Source organism: Narcine bancroftii, chromosome 9 (genome assembly GCF_036971445.1).
Source record: "Narcine bancroftii isolate sNarBan1 chromosome 9, sNarBan1.hap1, whole genome shotgun sequence".
NCBI lineage: Eukaryota > Metazoa > Chordata > Chondrichthyes > Torpediniformes > Narcinidae > Narcine > Narcine bancroftii.
In genome coordinates, this window is record NC_091477.1 from 81,954,390 (window position 1) to 81,978,891 (window position 24,502).

At 39.7% G+C, this 24,502-nt stretch overlaps 1 protein-coding gene across 1 annotated transcript; it reads right to left on the reverse strand.

The window, feature by feature from the left end:
- Positions 1-214: 214 nt before the first annotated feature.
- LOC138743001 (adiponectin-like) lies at positions 215-15,133 on the reverse strand. Its single transcript, XM_069897853.1, has 3 exons — positions 14,790-15,133; positions 4,262-4,600; positions 215-916 (listed from the first exon to the last, which is right to left on the reverse strand). The coding sequence occupies exons 2-3, from the start codon at positions 4,563-4,565 to the stop codon at positions 396-398; spliced, it is 825 nt and encodes a 274-aa protein (XP_069753954.1). The 5' UTR covers positions 4,566-4,600; positions 14,790-15,133; the 3' UTR covers positions 215-395.
- Between the last annotated feature and the right edge of the window lie 9,369 nt (positions 15,134-24,502).

The following is a 24,502-nucleotide window of genomic DNA, read 5'->3' on the forward strand; positions in this document are numbered from 1 at the left end:
CATAACATTACAACCATATCTATTAGAAGGTGAAATGCAGTTGATTCTGACTTTATTGTGTATATTTATAATGTGCATGATTCACTAATGCTCATATTTGCTACTTTTACTGTGCTTGGCCTACATTGGCGGTAATTTTAGATCAAAGTATATTTGTTTGCATACAAGAATGATTAATGATTCTGTTTAGTTTAAAAATCTTTATTCAGTCATTTCATGGCAACCATATAAGGAGATTATATGAAATTTGCATATGTTCACTCAATTAAAGAAAGAGTAATTGTCTGTTTGTATTCTCAGTTTGTAGTTGAAAAGAAAATATCAGTAGTGATAAATCTGAAGTAATTTAAATAGAAATTCTATAACAGTAATAGGTATGTGATTATAAAACTTATTTAATGCAGATCTGGGTACAGAAGAAACCCAGTAAACATAGAGTCATTATTGTTGTCAGCATAAATCCCATTAAATGTATTGTCTCCATAAACTTGAAGCCACACTTCATCCCCTTCTTCCAAATGAACAGCCACAGAACCTCCAGCCTGGTCTACATCATTATTCTGAAACTGATCATATGTAAAAACTATAACCTTGTTGTTCTTGTACAGGCCAACTTTGACATCCTTAGTATAGACCGTAATGTGGTATGAAAAGAAGTACACTCCTGCATATGGGCAATTGAATTTGCCAGTCTCTTCATTGTAGTGTTTTTGATCATTGTAGAATATTTTGGAGAATTTGATAGGCATGTTTGGGACAGGATTTCTGGTGGTCAGTCCTACACTGAATGCTGAGCGGTAAGAATAGCCACTATCTCCCTTTTCTCCTTTGTCTCCTGGAAACCCAGCAAGTCCTTCTTTTCCATCTAAACCTGGAATACCAGGCTCTCCTTCATCACCCTTTGGTCCTGGTTCTCCTAAGGAAAGGAAAATGACAATTATTAATCTCCATAGTTTGGAAAATGTGCACCAATTTAACATTGACTCTTCATGGTTTACTTTAAATGTAGTGTGCTTTAACAAGAATTAGACTGTGTTTATGGACTCTTTTAATTTCTAAAGAAAGGTGTTATTAACATATGCAGCTGTTTTGATGGCAGCTGTTTTTTGGGTAAAGTTGCATTTAAAAAGTTGACTTTAAACTGCACTAAAAAATAACTGGTCAAGCAGTTTTCCCTCCATGCAACCTACCCAATTTCCATTCTATTGATTTCAGGGGGATGAGAAGATAATCAGTTGATTCTATAGCTACGTTGCTGAACCTTTTTTGCGAGACTGTCATTGATGTGATGCAGACAAGAGCTTACTCCAGTGATAGGAAGCCCAGACCCAGGCCTGCTAAAACTATAGCCAGAAAAAAAAGCCTTGACAGCTGTAAGAAATCAGAAAACTATCAGATCTGGGATCATATATTTTCCCAATGAAAGGCTATTGAAACCTGGACAGTGAATTAACTAAGCCTGGCTCCTTGGTGATCGACATAACATTGTCATGTTATGCAAGTGGTGCCATAATCAGGGACCCATGGAGAATAAAAAATTAAGTTGTTTGAACCTTCCTATTGAAAAAAGGACATTTTTCAACTGCACAAGAATTGTACAAAAAAACATATCTAATTACTATTCTTATAACTATCTAGTAAAATACTGATTGAAAACATTAATGCAACAAATTTAGAATTGAGTTTCAATTTAAAAACAGTTAATAGGAAATGCATGTGGTTTCAGCAAAGTCAATATTCTTATGTGTGTCTAATTCCATTGTTTTCAGAAGAAGAAAACTGTTCAAGTTTCTAGTTGCTATTGCAGGTCCGTACAAGTGCAGCATTGATAGCACAGTTCCACTGAACACTTAATTTCTAAAAAGCACATCTTTTTTTTTAAGATACTATCTGGGAGGAGAAATGGGAATGGTAGGGGTGGTGGGATGGAAAACATTTTCACCATTTTTATGTGTTATTAGCAAATGTTTTTTATTGCAGGTAAGTTCTCAAACCTCTAATGGAATAGAAAGAGTTCATTTAGCCCATCAAGTCCACACTGCCTCTCAGAACAATTTCAATCATCCTCTTCCCTTACTTTTTTTCTCTGGTATTTACTGTATTTTCCCTCACCCATTATCTCCTGGCTGATTCTCCCATCATTTGCTCACTCTGGGTGATATTTGCAACAGCCAGTTTAATTTACCAACCAACACATCTTTGGGACGTGGAAGAAATCAAAAGCACTCAGGGGAAGCTCCTGCAACTAGTATTCCAAAAAAGTTAACACCAAGTTTTTTTTTTAAATAAAAAGATATAATGTTCTGCAGTCAACACAAAACAGAGGAATAATGAATTGTGAGGAGAGTAGGAATAGAATTCAAGAAGATATGTAAGAAGGGGAAAATATGGCAGAGAGCACAATTCTAAAAAGTGCACAAATCTACAGATACATTGAAACTGGTAGGGGATTCAGATTTTGGGGTTTAGAAGTAGATGAAACTTTCATTAAATATTTGGCTATTACTTGACTACTGTCTTGATGGAGAGCAATTGCTATGGACGGAGACACCAAGAAAATGTATAGCAGTAACATGGAAATCGGGAACCAATTTAAGTATGGAGCAATGGAATGCAGAGATCCATAGCTGCATTCCTCTTGAGAAGATTATTTATAATCTGAGAAATAAATATGATGTATGCAGGAATTAACTGACACTGAAGTAAGGAAAAAGGACTAAGAGTGAATGAGGGCTTCCTTCACTTAGTGAGTAATTGGAATAAACTTCTTGTGGTAATAATTGAAATGGATTCAACTGTAGCATTAAAGAATGAGGTAGATAAGTCTCTGAAGGAAAAGTATTGTTAGGCCTAGGGGGAAGAGTGGAGAGTGTGAGCAGCTGAATTGTTTTTTTTTAATGGAATCAATGCAGATGAGATTAATGGAGGGAAGTGTCATTGAGGAATTGACAGTGGTGTCACTAGAATTGGTGTCACCCAGTGTACGAGTGTACCGAGCATAGAAGAAACAGGTGTGTGATCCTTGTATGTCTGGAGTAGCAGCAGTGCTGAGCAGGGTTTTTTTTGGGAGGCTCTGACCAGAGCACATTAGAAGGTACAAAAAGTAAATTTGTATAATTTTAGCCTTGTAGGTTTACTGATATGTGCAAGCTGGGCTTATGAAAATAATAAATTTCTGCTGAAACACTATACAAATAATTTATAGACAGTCATTTTGGTGTCACCCCTTCTGATGGTGTCTCCAATGCAGTCTGCATCCCCTGCACCCCTCTAGTGATACCAGTGGGAATTGATCTGCCGTCTTATTATGACATTATTATTATGGTGGAGCAGGCATGACAAATTGAGAGACTACTTCAATTTCTATGTATTATAATGTGATATTTGGCAGACCAAGTGGCCTCCTTCCATATGTAACTACTCTGTGATTTCATGACTGGGAATGTAAAGTATGTGTTTCATGCGGCATTAATGTCCAATCGGATCCCTTGTGTAAAAATAGATGGTCAAAGGTGTGAAAAAAACATTAGAAATAGAGTTAAGGTGGTTTATAGATTTTTTTTCACATCATGTCTCTTGACATGAAAACAGCAAATGTCTTCAAGCTCTTATGAAAAGCTAGCAATGCTGATAAATTCCTGTGCTGAGATTCCACCCATTCTACACTGGGTCAAAACCCCCAGATGCTATCTTTGCACATTCTTTCAATGTTTCCACTGGGTGTTCTGGTTTGTTTCACATTTCAAAATATCTTGGTAGGTTAATTGGCCTCTGTAAATCATAGCAGTGATAGATTGTGGCAAAGACAAATCAACGGGGAGTTGATGGGCATATGTTACTGGGCTACAGGGAAATGAGGGAAACCGAGAATAAGGGGATGACTCCCATTGAAACCCATATAGACCTGAAGAATTGATTGGCTTGTTCCTGCATTGCTCTGGGTGTATGAGCAGAAAATCATGAGGCATTGCCAGGGATCTGCTGCCGATATTTGGGAAGTGCCTGTGTTGAGAAATTTGGATATCAAGGTGGCCTGAAGCACTATGAATCAAGGCATTCAAACATGGTTCACAGTGTCCCTGGTCCTAGTTCCTATAGCATCTCAAATATTACAGCCTTAGAAAGCCTGATCTGAGAACACAACCCTCATCAGAATAATGGGATGTCTCTGAAGACATTGTGGAAGTAATGGGTCCTTAGTTGGGCATATTTTTGCTTCCACTAACAAGATTAATGTAATGTTGATTTCAAAATCTATTACCTGTTGCTCCACTTTCTCCCTTTGTACCATCACGACCATCTCTACCATCTCGGCCAGGGATGCCATTGTGGCCAGGACTCCCAGGTATACCTGCCATCCAGTTCTGGCAACCTGCAATAACTCGAGGCAGTTCTTGAGGAGTTGTTGCTGGAATTTCAGGTGGACTGACGTCAACATGGGATTCCAGTTCAGGTTCTGCTTCTGATTCCAGTTCAGGTTCAGTGTCAGGTGGTTGTTCATCTGTTTCGTTAGAATAGCTGAGACCAACTAAAACCACCAGCCAGAAGAGTTGTTTGAATAACATCTTCACTGTGGTAACCAAGCACTATTCCAAATGATCTATAAATTAAACACTCAGTGTAAAAATACTCTAACTAAATCAAGAAAAGTACAGTGCAGAGGAAGATCATGAGCCCATCAAGTCTTAAGCAGAATGATTTCCTCCCAATGCTATCTCTAGTTCTTCCAAGTTCAAAGTTCAGATTAATTGTCAAAGCACAATTTATGAAGATTGTATTGGCAGTAGCAAGAAAATGTATAGCTGTAACATGGAAATCGGGCACCCATTTAAGTATGGAGCAATGGAATGCAGAGATCCATAGCTGCATTCCTCTTGAGAAGATTATTTATAATCTGAGAAATAAATATGATGTATGCAGGAATTAATTGATTTATAAATGTTCTCCCTTGGAAGTGTTAAAAGATACAAATGGTCAGAGCCATGTGGTGAGGGGTGTCCTCTAACAACCAGGTTTCTATTCTTGTTTTTATTTATTTCTCTTTTTTTATGCTTTTTCTTATTTTTTTTTCTTTCTTTTCTTGGGGTTTTGTTATGTGGAAGGGGTTGGGGGTTGGGTTTTATACCATCATGAATAATGGACTCAATATTAACATTTGTTTATTGTATTTTACAATTGGCCATGATTATCAGTATGGAAAAATTTTTAAATAAAATTTTCAAAAAATTGTCAAAGTACATACATGACATCACATACAATCCTGATTTTTTTTAAATGGGAGCCTGGCAGAATTTCTACTTATTGTTAGTGCAAAAATCTGTACTCAAGAAAAAACACGCATATAAAAAAGAAATGTAAACAAAGAAAGAAATGCAAACAAACTGACTGTGCAATATAGAAAATAAATATTCAATAATAAATAATGTGCAAATAAGAGTCCTCAAGAGTCTCTGAATTTATTGTTTAGGAATCTGACGGTGGAAGGGTAGCAACTGTCCCTGAACTTGGTGGAACAAGTTTTGTGGCACCTATACCATTTTCCTGATGGGAGCAGTGGGAACAGAGCATGTGCTGGGTGGTATGGATCCTTGAGGATTGCTGTTGCTCTCTGATGACGGGTTCTATGTCGATTTTCTCAATGGTGGGGAGCGTTTTGCTTATGATGTAAAGGGCTGTGCCTGTGTCCACTACCTTTTACGGGGCTTTCTGTTTAGAGGTATTGGTGCCCTCATACCAGGCCATGATGCAGTCAGTCAGCACACTTTCCATGACACACCTGCATGATTTTGCCAGGGTTCATGACATCATTACCAAAATTCCGCCAACTCCTGAGAGAGTAGAGGCAATGATGTACTTTTTTTTCCACGATGACATCTGTGTGTTGGGTCCAGGAAAGGTCCTCCAAGATAGTGACTGCCAGGCATTTAAATTTGCTCACCCTCTCCATCTCTGATTTTCACCCAATGATCACATTTCTGAAGTCCCTTCCTGAAGTCCACAATTATCTCCTTGGTTTTGGTGATATTGAGTGCAAAGTTGATGTTAGAACATAATTCAGCTAAGTTTTCATTTTCCCTCCTGTATGTGGACTTTTATCATCTTTTATGCAATTTTTTTGAGAGGCTGCTATTGAAACATATCAGATCCTGTCTGAACGACATGGATCCATTCCAATTTGCCTACAGCAGCAACAGGTCTATGGCAGATGCCATCTCACTGGCTCTACACAAAGCCCTGGAACATCTGGATAGCAAAGATGTACACATCAGGGTGCTCTTTATTGACTACACATCAGTAAATGTGTAGATGCCATTATTGTTGTAACGAGCCATAGGGGTAAAGCAAGTAGAGCAGAGGGATAAGAATGCAGCCCTGTGGTGCTCCAGTGCTTACCAATCCTCACTGATTGTGGCCTGGAGGAGAGTAAATCCAGGATCAAATTACACAGTGGAGTCTTGAGGCAAAGATCTTGGTGTTTGCTGATTAGTTTGAGAGGATGATAGGGTCTAATTCTGAATTGTAGTCAATAAAGAGCACCCTGATGTGTACATCTTTGCTATCCAGATGTTCCAGGGCTTTGTGTAGAGCCAGTGAGATGGCATCTGCCATAGACCTGTTGCTGCTGTAGGCAAATTGGAATGGATCCATGTCAATCAGACATGATCTGATATGTTTCAATAGCAGCCTCTCAAAAAAAATAATTACTGTGAATGTGGGAGCCACTGGTCAGCAGTCAGTTAGGCATGTTACCACACTCTTTTTGGACACCAGTACAATTGAGACCTGTTTGTAACAGATGGTACCATGCCCTGTTGGAGTGAGATGTTGAAGATTTCCATGAATACACTGCCAAGTTGATCAGCACAGCTTTTCAGTATTTGGCTGAGTACTCTGACTGGACAGGATGCACTCATTTGATTCAACCTCCTGATGGTACATCAGCCTTGGATACTGACAGTAGAGGATCATCGGGGGACATGGGGGTGCTCAGTGGCTCTTCCTTGTTCTGCTGGCCAAATCGGGCATATCACCTGTGATATCTGGTCATCAAAGTTAATTATTTTTAATTAACTTTTTTAAAACTTTATTTATTCATTCAAAAAACAAATAATATATGACATATACAGCAATTAAACATGAACATTTTTTTATATTTATATATATATATATATAAAAAAAGAGAAAAAAAAAGAAAAGAAAAGATCCCCCCCTCCTTCAGCCAATTCTCCTAAGGAGAGCCATAAAAAAAGAAAAAAGAAAGAATATAAAAAAAGTTAAATATATATATTAAAATCTAATCAATATAAATTGAAATGTAAATATTCTGAGTATAACAGCCACTTATTAATAAAAAAATTATAATTATAAGGTGCAACCTATGTAATTTTTTCCATTATTAAACAATATTTTATCTCATTATGCCATCTATTAATATCAATCATATTTGTATCTTTCCATGTACTAGCAATACATTTTTTCACTATGGATAAAGCTAAATATACAAAAGCAAGCTGAAACTTATCTAATCCCAAAAAGTAGCAAACCTCAACTTCGACATATCTACTATTATTACTAAATACCAATAATATCTTTATATAAAAGCTCAAATCAATGTTTATAGGCCCTCCAATAAAAAAATCACAAATTAAAAACTATGAAAAAAGTTAAAAAAAATAAAAATAAAAAAAACTATAAAAAATTCCCCCACCCCAAAAAACACCCACCAGTGGCTGATGACTAGTAAAGAACTTAGTGAAAATCTCCCCCTCCCCAGCCAAACAATCAGTAACATCCAAGAATCATGATAACAAAAGAAAAAATAAAATAAGAAAATTCTTCTTTTCATCCAAAAGACTCTAATCTCGAAGATCCCATTTCAGAAGGAGGTGGACTCTTTCCATTCCCATTTCTGCCATTTCTTCCATTTTCAGAACCACGAGACTTTTCTTTAGGAAATAACGGTGGACTACGTCTTTGTCTTCTTATATCTGGCAATGAGTCAGCAAAAATCATTGCTTCACAATCAGTTTCAAAAAACCGAAGTTGATAGTTTCCGTAAAAGACCTTCAACACTCCAGGGTAACGAAAAGTAGACTTATAACCTTTACACACAAAACTTCTTTAACTGGATTAAATCGACGTTGACGTTGAATGACATCTTGACTCAGAACAGGATAAAAAAAGACTACTATTCTGAATCAATAATGGGGTTTGTCATTGCCTTGCATTTTGTACTGCAAGTCAAAGTATTGCTTCTCTATCCAAATGACTCGAATTATTACCAGTCTTGGGGGTTGACCAGCTGAGGCTATTCTTCTTAAAGCTCTATGGGCTCTTTCCAGTGCCAATCCCCCAGATAAAAATTCTTGCCCTAATATTTGCGGAATCCAGTCTTTAAAGAAACAAAGAGGGTCTTGTCGTTCTATACTTTTTGACAACCAGCAATTTTCACATTATTCCTTCTGCTTTGATTTCCCAAATAATCTATTTTTCTTTCTAGCTCCTTCTCACGATCTCCTAATTCTATGACTGATTTTTCCACCTTCAACACTTTTTCTGTGTTAGAAGTCACTTGTTGTTTACAGTCTAAAAAAGCAGTCTGAATTTTTAAAAATTCTTCATAAGATGCATCCACACTGTCTTGACCATATTTAATTCTGAACTTATACCACCATTCATTTGAACCATCTCATTCATTAGAGATGTCAACATAGGTTGAATAACTGCATTTAATTGCATACATTGTGAATCCATAAATCTCAGCTCTGCTCTCTGACATAGTGGCAGAACAAGGTAACTGCAGCTCCTGCTGTAATTCAACAAAAGGCTTTTAAAAAGATTTACTGTGGGTCTGGACTCCCAGCAACGGCATCCCGACTTCTTCAGGGAGTCGCCGCTGGTCTCCCCTCGCATCTTGCTGTTTTCTTATCCATTCTCAAAGAAAAACGATTTCTTCAGATTGCAATGCTGCCTGATGCATTTCCTTTTCAGCCTCCATACGCGATCTTTGGGATTTAGGCAATGAAGAAATTGAGCCTGGGGCTGTTTCAAGTCATCTAGGCCCCAGATCTTCAGCACTTCGAAAATGCATCTTCTTTTGAACTTGATATTTAGTCTTTTTATCATTAGTGGCCATAATACTTTAAACTAAAATTTAAAAAGTTTAAACTTGGAAACAAAGGGTTAAAAAATGGGTATTTAAAAGTCTGGCCAGAGAGGTCGAGGTTGCATGTCTAGACTCTACGCCATCTTGCCACACTCCCCTTTTTATTAACTTTAACGTCTTTACAGTTTAAAATTTTTATTTTGCCTTCTTGTTGGTCTTTTCTGCTCAGATAAGACTGCTGACAGTCCAAACCAAAGAGCCATTCCAGTAGATCTCACAGTAAATTAACACAGAGATACAAGTAACTCAGCGATTGAGTGGAACAGAACAGAGACACTGGAGGGGTTTTTGAAGAATTAGGGGTTAAATCTTTAAATGAGGGCTCCTGCTGACAATTCATGCTACCTATTCCCAGTATAGTCACAATTCTTTCTCCTAATGCTCACACGAAAAACAGATGAAGCAGCCATTCATTCACTTGGTGTCTTTTGGCAAGTTAATGCATGTGGATTTTCCCATTTCATAACCCTGACTGCATGTGAAAGATACAGTTCTTAAATACCCACTACATTGGGGCATTGTCAAAAGTGTCAACAAATTAACGAGCTCACGCAAAATAGGTAAGAGCAGGTACAGGTCACCACCACCCCCCCACCCCCAAGACTATCCCTTCATTCAGTATAACCATGGCTGATCTGCCTCAGGCCTCATCTCATTTTCTGTGCCCATTCCCCATTGCCTCCACAACCTTCTAGAATAGAAAATATCCGAAGATGCTTCATGGGAGTTTTGTAAGATAAAAGATGATATTTAATCAAATGTGAGCAGAAATTCCCCATGCACCTTAGTTTTAAATGACCATTCCTTTATCTTGTCATTATGGCAGATATATATTTATATTTTTTTTTTGTTATGCACATTATATGATGTACATCTGCACCAAAATTCTTACTGATGCAGCTGAACAGGTACAGTACTTATAAAGAAAATGATCAGAATGAAATAATTGAAGTAGAAAACATGTAGTTCTTCCAAAGAAGGAAGATGTCATAGTCGATCTTGTTCTGGGAAGTGAGCCTGGCCAGGTGATCAGAGTTTCAGTGCAAGAAATTTTGGTAATAGTAATCGCAAATTTCAAGATAGTTATGAATAAAGAGAAGCCTGGAGCTCATGGGAAATTACTAAATTGGGGAGGGCAAATTTTATGACATTATTAGACGAGTTAATTGGGGGTCAGGGGAATCATTTTAAAATGCCCGTTCTCTCCCACTAACATTTGAATGAATATTGAGTTCAGTGGTGGAATACTGATATTCTGGAAAAAGGATTTAGATTCATTTTACACCCAGCCTCTGCAGGGAAGATAGATGGAAGAATGGTACCCCACTCAAAAATTAATTTCTTTGCCATACCAGGGGAGGAGGTAGGCTTGTGTAAATCTTTTAAATTAATTTTACATTATTTTATATAAATTTAGTTTTATTACCTCAATGCATTTTAAAATACTTTTTAAAGTTTTAAACAAAAACTAAATATGAATTGTTTACACATGTCTCAGTCTGTTAGAACCATTTGATACCTCTTCAATAATCTATCATAGATACTGAGTTTCCAATGGCTATTATGGCTTTCTCAGAGCTGGTGCTTGCTTGCTTTATTCTGCCTGAGGCCTATTCTCTATTTGGAGTCTGCTCTCCCTCACGAGGTACCCATCAGGTGTGGGATGTCATCCTGTTCAAAATGCTACACTTTGGAAATGTTAGTTCAGTTAGGTGAGAACTCTGGTCAAAAAGGAACATGTGTCCAAGACATCCTAAGGTGGGGGTGGGGGAGGTAATGAGCTGGAGGTCATGGTACATGTTGGTACCAACGACATAGGGAGGAAGAGTGAAGTGATCCTAAAAATGAATACAGGGAGTTAGGTAGGTAGCCAAAAAGAGGTCTGCAAAGGGGGTCTTCTCTGGATTACTTCCTGTGCCACGCAATAGTGAGAGCAAGAATAGTATCAGGTGGAGGATGGAATGAATGGCTAAAGGGGTGGAGTAAGGGGCAGGGATTCAAGTTCTTGGATTACTGCGACCTTTTTTGGGGGAGGTGGGACCTGTACCAAATGGACAGATTGCATCTGAATCACAGAGGGACCAGGATCCTGGGTGGGGGCATTTGTTAGGGCTAATAAGGAGGGTTTAAACTAATATGGTTGGGGGGGGGGTCCATATAAAGGAGAACAGCATAGAGAAGGTTTGTCCTCTAATAAAGAAGTCTTGTAGACAAAGTTTGGGGGTGGAAAGAGAGGTGATCGAGAAGGTAAAGTATTGATGCAGTGATGGAGAAGGGATGATGGTAATAAATAATAGAGTTGTCCGTAAAGATAGGGACAAACAAAGGGAAAGATGTGGGAAATCTCTGAAATGCCTTTACTTTAATGCAAGGAGTATTGTAAGGAAGGTGGATAGACACTTGGCAGTATAACATGGTGGTGATTAGTGAGATGTGGTTGCAGGAGGGTTGTGACTGGCAGCTATATATTCTGGGATTTTGCTGCTCTAGGTGTGATAGAATTGGAAAGGTAAGAGGGGGTGGTGTGGCATTGCTTGTCAGGGAAAATATACACAGCAGTACTGATGCAAGATAGATTGGAGGGCTCGTCAAGGGAGGCAGTATGGTTGGAATTCAAAAATGGAAAAGGAGAAGTTACAATTATAGGGGTGTATTATGGACCACCTAGTGGAGAGTGAGAAATAGAGGAGCAAATGTGTAAGGAAATAGCAGAGATTTGTAATAAGCACGGGGTTTTGTTAGTGGGGGATTTTAATTTTCCTAATGTAGGTTGGGAAACACATTCTGTGAAGGGGCTGGATGGATTAGAATTTGCAAAATGTGTGCAGGGTAGTTTTTTGCTACAATACATTGAGGTACCCAGTAAAGAAGGAGCAGTGTTGGATCTACTGTTGGGGAATGAGGTAGGGCAGGTGACTGAGGTGTGTATTGGGGAGCACTTCAGATCCAGTGATCATGGTACCATTAGTTTCAATATAATTATGGAAAGGGCTAGGTCTGGTCCAAAGATTTTGAGTGGAGGAAAGCCAGATTTGAAGAAATGAGAAGGGATTTGCAAGTGGTTTGGGCTGATTTGTTTTATGGGAAGGAGGTATGATGGGTACTACCAATTGCCCCAATAACCACAAGAACAAAGTCTGAGGGTAATGATAGGCTTTATTGGACAGAAGACTTGAGCTGACCCAGATCCAAGCTAGGGAAGTGCAGGGAAGGGAGAGGTGGCTCGACCTTTATGGCCTAGGCTACAGGGGAGGAGTCCAGGGGAGAGTGTCATCAGGAGCTGGGCCTGCCTGTGCCTTTACAATCCATATTATTACAAGGTAGAGGACAATTGGAGGTCTTTTAAAGGTGAGATTTTGAGGGTGCAGAATCTTTATGTTCCTGTTGGGATAAAAAGCAGGGCAAAAAGTTAGAGAGAGCCATGGTTTTCAAGGAAGATTAGAAAGTTGGTTCAAATTAAAAAGGAGGCCTATATGAAATATAAGAAACAGGGTATAAATGAGATGCTTGGAAAATACATGGATTGTAAAAATAAGCTTAAGAAAGAAATTAGGAAAGCAAAAAGAAGGTATGAGATGGCCAAGGGGAACAGGGTGAAAGTAAATCTGAAGTATTTTTACAAATATGTAAATAGCAAAAGGAAAGTGAAGGATAAAATTGGTCCCTTAGAAAATCAGAGTGGACGACTCTGTGTGGAGCCAAATGAAATGGGGGAGATAGTGAATGAGTCCTTCTCTTCAGTATTCATGAAGGAATAATATGGAATCATGTAGGATAAGTGAAGCAAAGGGGGTGGTTATGGAAAATGTAGGGATTAGGAAAAAGTGGGGTGTTGGAACTTTTGAGGCATATAAAGGTGGATAAGTGGACTCAACTGAGTTTTACCCAGGACCTTTAGGGGGAGTTGTGGATAGTGAAGATGGTTTTCATGGACTGCAGAAGGATTTGGACTGCTTAGAAGAGTGGGCTGAAATGTGGCAGATGGAGATTAATGTGGATAAGTGTGAAGTGCTTCATTTTGGGAAGAATAATCAAAACAGGATATGTGCAGTGAAGGGGAGGGTGTTGAGGAATGCAGAGGAACAGAGAGATCTTGGAATAACAGTTCATCATTCTTTGAAAGTTGAATCTCATGTGGATAGAGTGGTAAAGAAGGCTTTTGGTATGCTGGCCTTTATAAATCAAAGCATAGTATATAGGAGTTCGAAAGTGATGTTGAGACTGTTCAAGGCATTGGTGAGGCCAAATTTGGAATACTGTGCAGTTCTGGTCCCAAAATTATAGGAAGGATATCAATAAAGTAGAGAGGGTGCGGAGAAGATTTACTAAAATGTTGCCTGGATTGCAGTATTTAGAATACAGAGAAAGATTAAACAGACTGGGCCTTTATTCATTGCAGCGTAGAACATTGAGGGGAGATTTGCTAAAGGTATTTAAAATTATGAAGGGGATTGATAGAGTAGATGTGAATAGGCTCTTCCCCTTGCGGGTAGGTGAGACCGGAACGGGGGGTCATGAGTTAAGCGTTAGGGGGAAAAAGTTTAGAAGTAATATGAGTGAGAGCTTCTTCACTCAGAGTGGTGGCTGAGTGGAATGACCTTCCGGAAGAGGTGATTGCGGCAAGGTCAATTCTGTCATTTAAGAAAAAGTTGGAAAAGTGCATGGATGTTAGGGGATTGGAGGGTTATGGACAGGGAGCAGGTAGGTGGGACTAGAGGAGATCACTTAAATCAGTATGGACTAGAGGGGCCGAGATGGCCTGTTTTGTACTATAATTGTTATATGATGGAATCCAAAGGCTTCTTAATTTTGAACTGCAGTTTTGACATCAAGGAGTCCATTTAAGTACACAGATTTCTTCTGGGTTTTCTGATTTTTCTCTCCACTAAAAAAACATATGGGTTGGTAGGTTCATTGATGAATGTAAATTGCCCCCACAGTGTGAGTGGGTTGTAAAATGTAGGTGGCAATTGATAGGAGTGTGGGGAGAACAAAATGTGTGAGGATAGGATTAGTGTAATAATGGGTATTTTAATTACCAGGGTGAATTCAATGGGCTCAAAGTCTGCTTTTGTGTTGCATATCTTTTAACCTTACATATTTATAATTGTGTAATATTGTTGAAAGAAAACATTTAATTCAGGAGTTTTCATTTTTTTTTACTTAATAAAACAGAATTGCTTTTATCATTATCTCTCTTTAAATTAACACCAGTCATGCGCTATACGTGACCCGCTAAGATATTTGCAGCACATGCCACACTTTAGTTATTTATGCAATCATCCAACAAAGTTTGAAACAAGAAAATACTATTAAATCCTCAATGGAAAATTAGTATGTTTTGGAATGTACAAGGCAATAATCGACAACAGTCTTATCCCTGCCAATTTCTTCTTTCTTTCCTCTTTTTTTCTTTGGCTTGGCTTCGTGGACGAAGATTTATGAAGGGGTAATGTCAATACATTACTGCCAATACAGTGCATGAAAAAGACAAGATAAATAGCACCCTAACATGCTGAAGATTATAAACATTTCTATTAACATCAAGCATCAAATAAATATTTGTTTAAAAATCTCAAAATATTTCTCCGTGAGAGGAATATTTTAGAATAGAAAATGTTACCTGTCAGTCTTGCTGTCCTTCCCTTTTACTTGGAGTTGACTCCTGGCAAAGTATCCAAGGTTGATGTCACATGGCGTAGCTGCCCTGTTGCTGCTCCACATGGAATTGTCTGTCACTTGGAACATGGATCCTATTTGACGATTGATATTTTGATTGACATTCATACCCTTTTTTCTAAGCTGGCTAAATCCCCTGCTCCAGGAGAGCTGACAAATAAAAATTTTTAAAAATCTGCAAAACATGTTAAAAGTTACAGAATTTTTTTCTGAATGGGATGAAATCAGATGTTAATCCATGTCTTAAATACAATGTCTTTTAATTTTAAAAGTGTATGGCAGAGAATGGATGTTAACACCATGCACCTGTGTTCCTGTACTTCCACTTTTATATTTGTGACAATTAATGCTTTTGATGCCATTTAAGCAGTAGTAAAGTCCACCCTTTACCATTATTGGATGTTCCAGGATCTGGCACGTTGCAGCACTATATTTAAATACATTCCTAAAATGATCTTTGCATCTGCTTGGAAAGGTCATGTCAGCTCAAAGGTGGGGCTTCCACAGCTGAGATGTAAAAATAGCGCATTCTGGAGAGCAACAGCATAAGCTTCTGCTAAAGACTGATGTCAGTTATTTTAATTATGCAAGCATGTGGGCAATTTTATATCACATTCAATCTGTTTTCCTTTTCAGCTTGTTGATGTTAGGTGCCAAAGAGCAAGTGATTTGATCGCAATTGTTATATAAAGCAGGACGGCAGTGAAATTGGGAAAGAGGGTGACAAATAAAAGACTTAAATCACTGAGTGTGAGGACTGTGGAAGGACTGAGCCACAGTAAGGCTCAAATCTATTTTTGAGTTGAGCCTGCCGGTATCTTTTGAGACTCTCCAATACATGGACTCAATTTGATTTGATCTTGAGGATTTATGAAAACTATTGGTCTCCACGATGATCAGGCCTGAGGTCCTTTCTTACTTGTCTTTGTCTCAAATGCAGTGAGTGGCGGCTAGTGCAACTGCTTTATAATTGAGAACTCTTAATGAGTAGGAGGAAGGAAATCTCATTCCTTCTGCCCCTGTGTATTTGGTAAGCAAGTATGCTCTTTGTTCAACAGCTAGTGCATCTTTGGAAGTTTCAGTCATAATTAAACAGTTAAAATTGTACTAAATGTTAGGCTCAAGTCATATTTTTGAGAACTGTTAAAAATGTTCAACATGAAAATCCCATTGGCTTCAATTGAACCGAATGTGCGGAAATTAGTGATCAATATGTTCCTACATTTCAACCAAAGATGAATTTTCTCTCATTATTTCTTCACCTTATTTTGAAGTTGTGAACATTTTTGAGTCTCTTGAGTAAGGCGATGTTCACTGTCGATTCATCTGGGAATTCTCAACATTTGCCCGAATTGTTGAAGTGCTCCACTCAAGAAGGGAGCTTCATTTCAATGTTTTTGGAGCACCCTGTTAATTGTAAAATAGCAAGACAGTTGTTGCATCAAAGGAGAAGAGGACATGGCAAATAAAGCCATTATTAGAGAAACACCAAAGCTGCAGTTGCTGGAATCCTGAGCAAACAATTAAATGCTGGAGGAACTCAGTGGATTACACAGTTGAAGTGGCCAATCAACATTGGAGGTTGGGACTTTTTATCAAGACCTTAGCCCCTTTTTCACTGGCACCTTGTCCCAGGAGACCAGTGGAAAAGGAAAAGGAAACCATTCAGCACATCAGCGTCAAATGATGTCAAATGATGCCGGGGATTGACAGCCTTAACCTCTACTCATATTCCCGGCATTAGCTGACATCGGTGTTCTGATTAAACCATTTCTATTCCATTCGAAGCTCGACTCTCCGATACCAGGGGATGAGTTCTGTTCAGTGAAAAAGCAGTTAGTGATCTGGTTAAAGGTGGCCCAGTGGAAACAGAACAAACGGCTTCCTATCCCGAGGCAAAGCACGGCCAATTAACTGGGATGCCAGTGGAAAAAGGGCTATTATTAGGTTTATTCATGTCATTCTTCAAACTGAGTTTTCTACTCTATTCATTGTGATCTGATAGCCCTTTCATCATGGAGCAGCATATTCATTCCTTGCTGAAGAGCATTTTGAGGTTTGCACCACATTCCACGCGCTATTTTTTTGTTGGTTTATTATTGGAAGCCCTTTCTCATATTACCAGCTATCATCAATGTCTTCTTTTCTTTGGCTTGGCTTCGCGGATGAAGATCTATGGAGGGGTAAATGTCCACGTCAGCTGCAGGCTCGTTTGTGGCTGACAAGACCGATGCGGGACAGGCAGACACGGTTGCAGCGGTTGCAGGGGAAAATTGGTTGGTTGGGGTTGGGTGTTGGGTTTTTCCTCCTTTGTCTTTTGTCAGTGAGGTGGGCTCTGTGGTCTTCTTCAAAGGAGGTTGCTGCCCGCTGAACTGTGAGGCGCCAAGATGCACGGTTTGAGGCGATATCAGCCCACTGGTGGTGGTCAATGTGGCAGGCACCAAGAGATTTCTTTAGGCAGTCCTTGTACCTCTTCTTTGGTGCACCTCTGTCACGGTGGCCAGTGGAGAGCTCGCCATATAACACGATCTTGGGAAGGTGATGGTCCTCCATTCTGGAGACGTGAACTACCCAGCGCAGTTGGATCTTCAGCAGCGTGGATTCGATGCTGTCGGCATCTTCCATCTCGAGTACTTCGATGTTGGTGATGAAGTCGCTCCAATGAATGTTGAGGATGGAGCGGAGACAACGCTGGTGGAAGCATTCTAGGAGCCGTAGGTGATGCCGGTAGAGGACCCATGATTCGGAGCCGAACAGGAGTGTGGGTATGACAATGGCTCTGTATATGCTAATCTTTGTGAGGTTTTTCAGTTGGTTGTTTTTCCAGACTCTTTTTTGTAGTCTTCCAAAGGCGCTATTCGCCTTGGCGAGTCTGTTGTCTATCTCGTTGTTGATCCTTGCATCAGATGAAATGGTGCAGCCGAGATAGGTAAACTGGTTGACCGTTTTGAGTTTTGTGTGCCCGATGGAGATGTGGGGGGGCTGGTGGTCATGGTGGGGAGCTGGCTGATGGAGGACCTCAGTTTTCTTCAGGCTGACTTCCAGGCCAAACCTGGAATCATCAATGTCACATCTACTCAAATTACAGCCAGCACTTGTAGACAACAGCAGAACTGTGTTTGGGAGAGAGCATGCAGATTTGCTCATTTCACTGAGACACTTAATAGAAATTGAATCATAAAAGTGCATAGTTGTGTACATGAAGCAGACAGCTGATTATAATCAGATGAAAGTACACACATTTAAGGATGATCAGGTTAAGTAGGTCTGCGATGTAAGATGCTGTGACCGTGGGTGTTTTGCTTGGAATGAATGGAGTTCAGATACAATCTTTTCTACATTCCAGTCTGGATTCTCAACATTAATGGTGAAAGGCAAAGGGAAAAATGTGCATGCATACCCAAACACAGAAGAAAGATATGAAGCAAAGTATCAAAACAGGAAGTAATATTTGCTATACTGTTGTGCCATAAGATTGGATAGCTCTGATTGGCTGGCTCATTGAAATATTTTTCTATCAGGATCTGGGTGTGATAATGATGCAGGGCCTCAATCTGAAACATCAATAGTTTTTTTTTCCTCCACAGATGGTGCTTGACAACCTGAGTTCCTCCAGTAGTTTGGTTTTTTTTGTTCCATATTCTGCATTTTCAGCCTCTTTTTATCTCCCGCTGGTTCCTTCCAATTTGTACCAGTCATGCACTAATCCCTTTTTATTCTCCACACATTCAGATCAGCTCCCTCTCTCAAATTCCCTCTCTCCCCCGCCAACAGACTTAAGAACAATTTACTATTAACCTAGTAACCAATGGATCTTAGAGACATGGCGGGGGAACTTGGAGCAACTGGAGGAAAATCATGTTGTCACAGGGAGAATTCAACACAGTCAAACTTGAAGTCGGATAGAACGTGGGCCAATCAACCTTCGAGGTAGCAGCTCTGCTGGCTATCCTCCTCTGCCTTTTAGTTCTGATGCTCATTAGCTATGTTTTTCTCCCTTTTCAACCCCATGTTGATGACCTTTAAAGAGTTGAGAGTTAACCATTGTTCATGAATAAGTTTTGATTGTGAAGTTTTATAAACTTCTGTTGACCTCATGACCTCATAAGAAATAGAATCTGGCTGGCATTGCCCATTTGGGTTTTTGATGAGGAGATTCTTACTAAAAGATTAAGTTAACAATGTTCAGAAGATTATAGATTACACATCAAAATGGCCCCAGCAATAAACCCTAAAACAAGAGCAAATTGGAATTTTAAGACTAGTGGGGCCAAGTGACCTGTTTTTCTGTGCTGTAGTGTTCTATGGAATCATGAACAGCAGGTGCATCTTTTACAGCTGCTGCTCCACAGCTCCCGCGACCCTGGCTCATTCCTGATCTCCAGTGCAGTTCTGTGGGTATCACCTTGCCATTGTATCAGTGATCTGGATCTTCCCTCATTTTCAAAGGTGTGTAGGTTCTTAGATTAATTAGCCTATGATAAATGCCCTTAGAGTGCAGATAGACGGTAGAATCGTGGGTGGGGGGGGGGGGGGGTAGGAGTTGATGAGAATGTGGGGAAAATACAAAGGGGATCAGTGTAGGGTTGGTGCAAAATGTGTGCCCCATGTTCAGCATGGACTCAGTAGGTCAAAAGGATTGCATTCATGTTATAAGATGATAAGATGTAGGAGCAGAATTAGGCTATTTGGGCCATCGAGACTGCTCCACTATTCAAGTCTTGGCTGATGTATATTTCCTCTCAACCCATTTCTCTTGCCTTCTCCCTATAACCTTTGACATTCTTACTACTCAAGTACCTATGAATCTTCTCTTTAAATATACACGATGATTTGGCCTCCACAGCTGTCTGTGGCAACAAATTTCATAGATTCATCGTCCTCTGTCTGAAGATATTTCTCATCATCCCTGCTCTAACTGCATGACTCAGTAACTCTATGAAATAAAAACAAATGATGGAGACATGGATATAACATAGAACAGTACAGCATAGGATCAGGTCATTTGGCCCAGACTGTTAACATCGAACATGATGCCAAATTAAATTCAAATTTTTCTGCCTGCACATGACCAGGGGTGCAGTGCTGCCAGAGTTCATCAGAGCGCCGCTCCGACAGCGCATTGGGACACTCTAGCACATCATGGGCCTGCTCAGGGCAACGGTGGCGGTGGCTCAATGTGGAATCAATGGGCATCTTTGCTACCCATAATCCCCCAGCTGGAATGGCTGTGTCAGCGCCAGTGAAACACACATGCCTGTCTTTGCCCCACCCCCCACCTCCGCAGAGTGCTATTCTCTATTCTGGACATACCTGTTTCTTCCACGACTGGTCGCCCTACAGTTTGCTGTCGATTATACAATACTAAATGCAACATGGCCATCACTAAGGCCAGGTCTTACGAGAATGCCTTGTCACCATTTTTGGTGAGCTCCAGCATGTAAAAGATTTGCACTGCACCTCTGCACATGACCATATCCATACACATTCATGTCTATCTAAAAGCCCATTAAATGCTTCCATTATACCATTGCTGGACGCCCCCCCCCCCTCACCCTCGCAGGCTAAATAGGATGAAGAAGTTGAGTTATTGTATCAGCTTTTAAACAATAACAGAGATAAGGGAATGTCAGTGATAAGGTGGAGAGCAGGAGAGGTTAAAAACTAAAAGGGATAATGATGCAATTAAAGGAGTTTAGCAATAGAAGAGCAAACAAAGGGTAGGTCCAGAAAAACTGTTAATGTTTCCATCAAAATCATGATCAATTGCTGATGGTTCTGCAGCCTCCATTATTAAGACTTTTTACATAACCCACAACTCCTACTCAAAAATGGGATCTCTGGTTTTGGTTGAAAATTAGCAAACTCAATGCTCAGTCGGAAAATTGTAAAATGACTTGCCAGAGGATGTGTTGTTGTTTTTTTATGAGTTGATGTTGAGCTCTGAGGAAAGAATGTGGGAGCTGGATTGTAGGTTGAGTGGGAGCGGGCAGATGGTTGCATTCCAAATGGTTATAGTGATGTCATTAAGTTGGAAAGGGTGCAGAAAAAAACATTCACAAGGACATTACTGGGACTGGAAGTCTTGAATTAAAAGGACAGTCTGGATGAGTGGGACTTTGTTGCTGGAGGGTAGGAGGCTGAGGTGTGAAAATCAAGAGGAGCATAAACATGGTGAATGGTCATAGTCTTTATTGAGGGTGGGGAAGTCAAAAATTATGGGGGCATAGATTTAAAGCAAGAGGGAAAAAGATTTCAAAGGGGCCTGAGGGGCAATCTTTTTTATAGAGTGGGTGATGGGAATATGGAAAAAGCTGCAGAGGTGTGCACAATGCGATGTTTAAAAGACATTTAGACAGGTCATTTGATAGAAAAGTCTTGGAGGGATATGAGACAAACAGAGGCAAATGGAATGAAGTCAGACCAACAGCCTGGTTGTTATAGCTGTGCTGGGGTGAAGAGCTTGTATCTGCTATATAGCCCTATGACCGTGATTGCAAGATGAGAAACTTATGATCACACAGGCAGATCGAATAAATTAATTGTGCAAAAATGTCACCTGACATCATCACCCACCTGTACACCCTCCAACTGATGGCATTAATATTGACCTCCGATTTTTGTTAAAAATCATCCCCCTCACCTTCTTCGCACAGTCTCCTTTCCTCTCACTCTGTCTGTTCCCCTCTTCCCTTTGCTCTCTATCTCCTTTCACAAAGCCAAAAATCAATTCTCACATTTCCTCTTATCCTATCCAATTAATACCCTTTGTCTGTTGGTCTGTACTCCTTCCGCTCCCTTTCTTCCCCCAGTCTTTCATTCATACAGCTGTTTTTTTTCATTCAGTCATACCTTAAGGAAGAGGTTCAGGCTTAAAATGCTGGTAATATATCTTTACTTTCTCTGGACACTGCAATACTGGCTGAATCCTTCCAGCATTTCTCCGTTTTAATTAGAATCACAGACTTTCATGTTTTCACTCCATTCAGCTGCACCTAACATACCATGTTCATTATTCTCCTTCTCAGATAAAGGCAAGCCCAATTTACACCTAACTTTGTCCATATCTCTGTGCTTACACTCAAGCTTTGTTAGGCATTATTTTGACTTTAAAAATGCTTTTAAATACACATGTGCTGGAGAAACTCAGCAGGTCACACAATGTCCATTGGAGGTAAATATATACCTGTTTAAAAATATTTAAAATGACCTTCCTTGTTTACAGATCTATCTGCCCTTTTAATACTCCCCAGCTCTGTAATATTCCAAGATACCTGATCTCTTCCAATTCTAGACTCTTGTCCATCCCCAGATTAATCACTCATTCATCATGGGTACACCTTTAGCTGTCAAGATGCTAAGAACCCACAATCTTTCTATCATCCTTTTCATCTCCTTGCTTTATTTTTCTTATTCAAAAGGTTTTTAAACTAAATTAGAGCCCATGGAATTGGGATAGTTTGTAATCAGGGATGGGGGCATTACCTAGCTGCCAGAAGACAGGGAGTACCAGCAAATGGGTCACGTTCAGGTGGAGTGCTGCAAGGATTGAGCTTGTGGCATTAATTGTTCCCCACTGATGCCGATGATTTGGATGAGGGAATTAACAAAGCTTGGCTGATTGATAGTGTGGGTTAAAAGGAGGATGTAGACAGGCTCACTACACCACAGAAACAGGTATTTCAGCCATCCTTGTAAATTTCCTCTCCACTCTTTAAATAATATTGTTGTAGCGGCAGCTACTAACTCTGAAACAAACCACAGGATGGTGAGGGGTTTCAGTTGAACTGATTTATTCAAACTTCATGCGCGCCCTTTATTTGCCGGAGGCACACGCTTTGGACTAAGCCACGAGGCACTGAGGTCCCCTGACAGCACCATCTTCCTGCGGCTGCCCCGAGTGATGTGTGCCGCCACATTGATATATTTCCTATTGGTAGGTGACCAAAACTGCATACAAAACTACAAATTTAGTCTCTCCAATGTCATATATAATTTCAACATATATTTGGAAATTTACACTCAGTACTTTGATTTCTGCAGAACAATGCTCAAAAAAGCTCTCTTTACAACCCAATCTACTTGTGATGCTATTTTCAAGGAATTGTGTATTTCTATTCCCAAATCCATTTCATCCTCTGTAACATGGAGGGTCACCTCACTGATTAAATATATAATGCCTCACTAGTCAAAGGTTATCGGTTGAAGATCACTTCTCCCTTGTCAATCAAAATGAGACCCCCCCCCCCACTTTCCCCCCAACTGACTAAACCTCCTTCCAATTGGTCATATGTTTCACCTGAAGTCACTTGACTTGAGACCTGGGCTGGCCTCCAGCCCAAGAATTATAAAAAGTAGTACATGTTCATCTCTCTTTTTTCACTCTAAGTCTGCTTCTGGCTGTGATCTGTGGGCAATGCTGGAGGGCCATTTGTGAGGTGTGTGTCATAAGGGGAGGAATGCTCAATTGTGACTTGCACCTGGGGACCATCATGCTTCATCTGGTTTAACATACTTTCAAATCTGTAGCTAGATTTTTGCAGGAGCTTCCCACCAGGTCTGAGGAATATCTTGTCAGGGCCTGGGGATTAATTATTTGCCTCAAGACAGCAAGCACCTCCTCCTCTGTAATCTGTATAGGGTCCATGACTTCACTACTGTTTGGCTTATTTACTTCTATAGATTTGATGTCTGTCTCCCAAGTAAATACAGATGTAAAAAAAAAACACTTAAGATCTTCCCCATCTATTTTGGTTCTATACATAGTTGACCAATGTTGTCCCTTGCTATCCTTTTGCTCTTACTGTATCTGTAGAAGCCCTTTGGATTTTCCTTCACCTCTATGCCAGACTAACCTCATGCCTTCCTTTAGCTCTCCTGATTTCCTTCTTGCATTTCATATACTCCTAAAGTACCTCATTTGTTCCTTGGTGCTCACACCTTCTTGCCACCTCCTTCTTCACCAGGGCCTCAATATCTCTTGTAAACCACACATCACCTGTTAGTTTTACCTTTGATTCTGGAAAGAACATACAAAATTTGTCCTCTGATATGTTTAAAAAAAAATAACGTTTAAAGAGTTTGTTGCTCAAGGGAACCTCGGTATTCTTCCAATGAATTATTGAAGGTCAACATATGATACAGCAAGCAATTAAAAAGGCAAATTGTAAATGCAAAAGCTTTGATAAAGTGTTTTGACCCCTTTCCTCCACCAATACTATCTGACTCACTGAGTTCCTCAAGCAGTTTGCTTTTTTGCTTCAGTCCAGCATTGGGCAGTCTTTTGGAACAATTGGAATTGATTTTCTTACACTTCACTGTGTGCTCCACTTTCAATTGCATAATGCTGAAATAAAGAATTTATTTTAACAGGTACAGAAGAGGAAATAATTTGGAACAGATTAGCCATTGTCATATCGAATGGAGGGTATGTTTGAGGGGCCGTGGCCTATGATGTTCCTGTTTCCTATGTTTTATAGAGTGGTACACAATTTATTAGGATAAATGCCATATTGGAGTTTATTGCTCAAAGATTGGAATGCAACAGCAGAGATGTTTAGTCCCAATTTTATAAAGGTCTGATGAGGCTTTGTTCACTGGTCTATTCATAATTACTGAGGAAGTCTATTTTATTTATGAAGGGAATGTGGTGAAGGT

Coding starts and splice junctions, on each gene's coding strand:
- LOC138743001 (XM_069897853.1), bottom strand. CDS start 4,565: ATGTTATTCAAACAACTCTTCTGGCTGGTGGTTTTAGTTGGTCTCAGC. Junction 917..4,261: donor GGGAGAAAGTGGAGCAACAG/GTAATAGATTTT, acceptor TCCTTTCCTTAG/GAGAACCAGGACCAAAGGGT.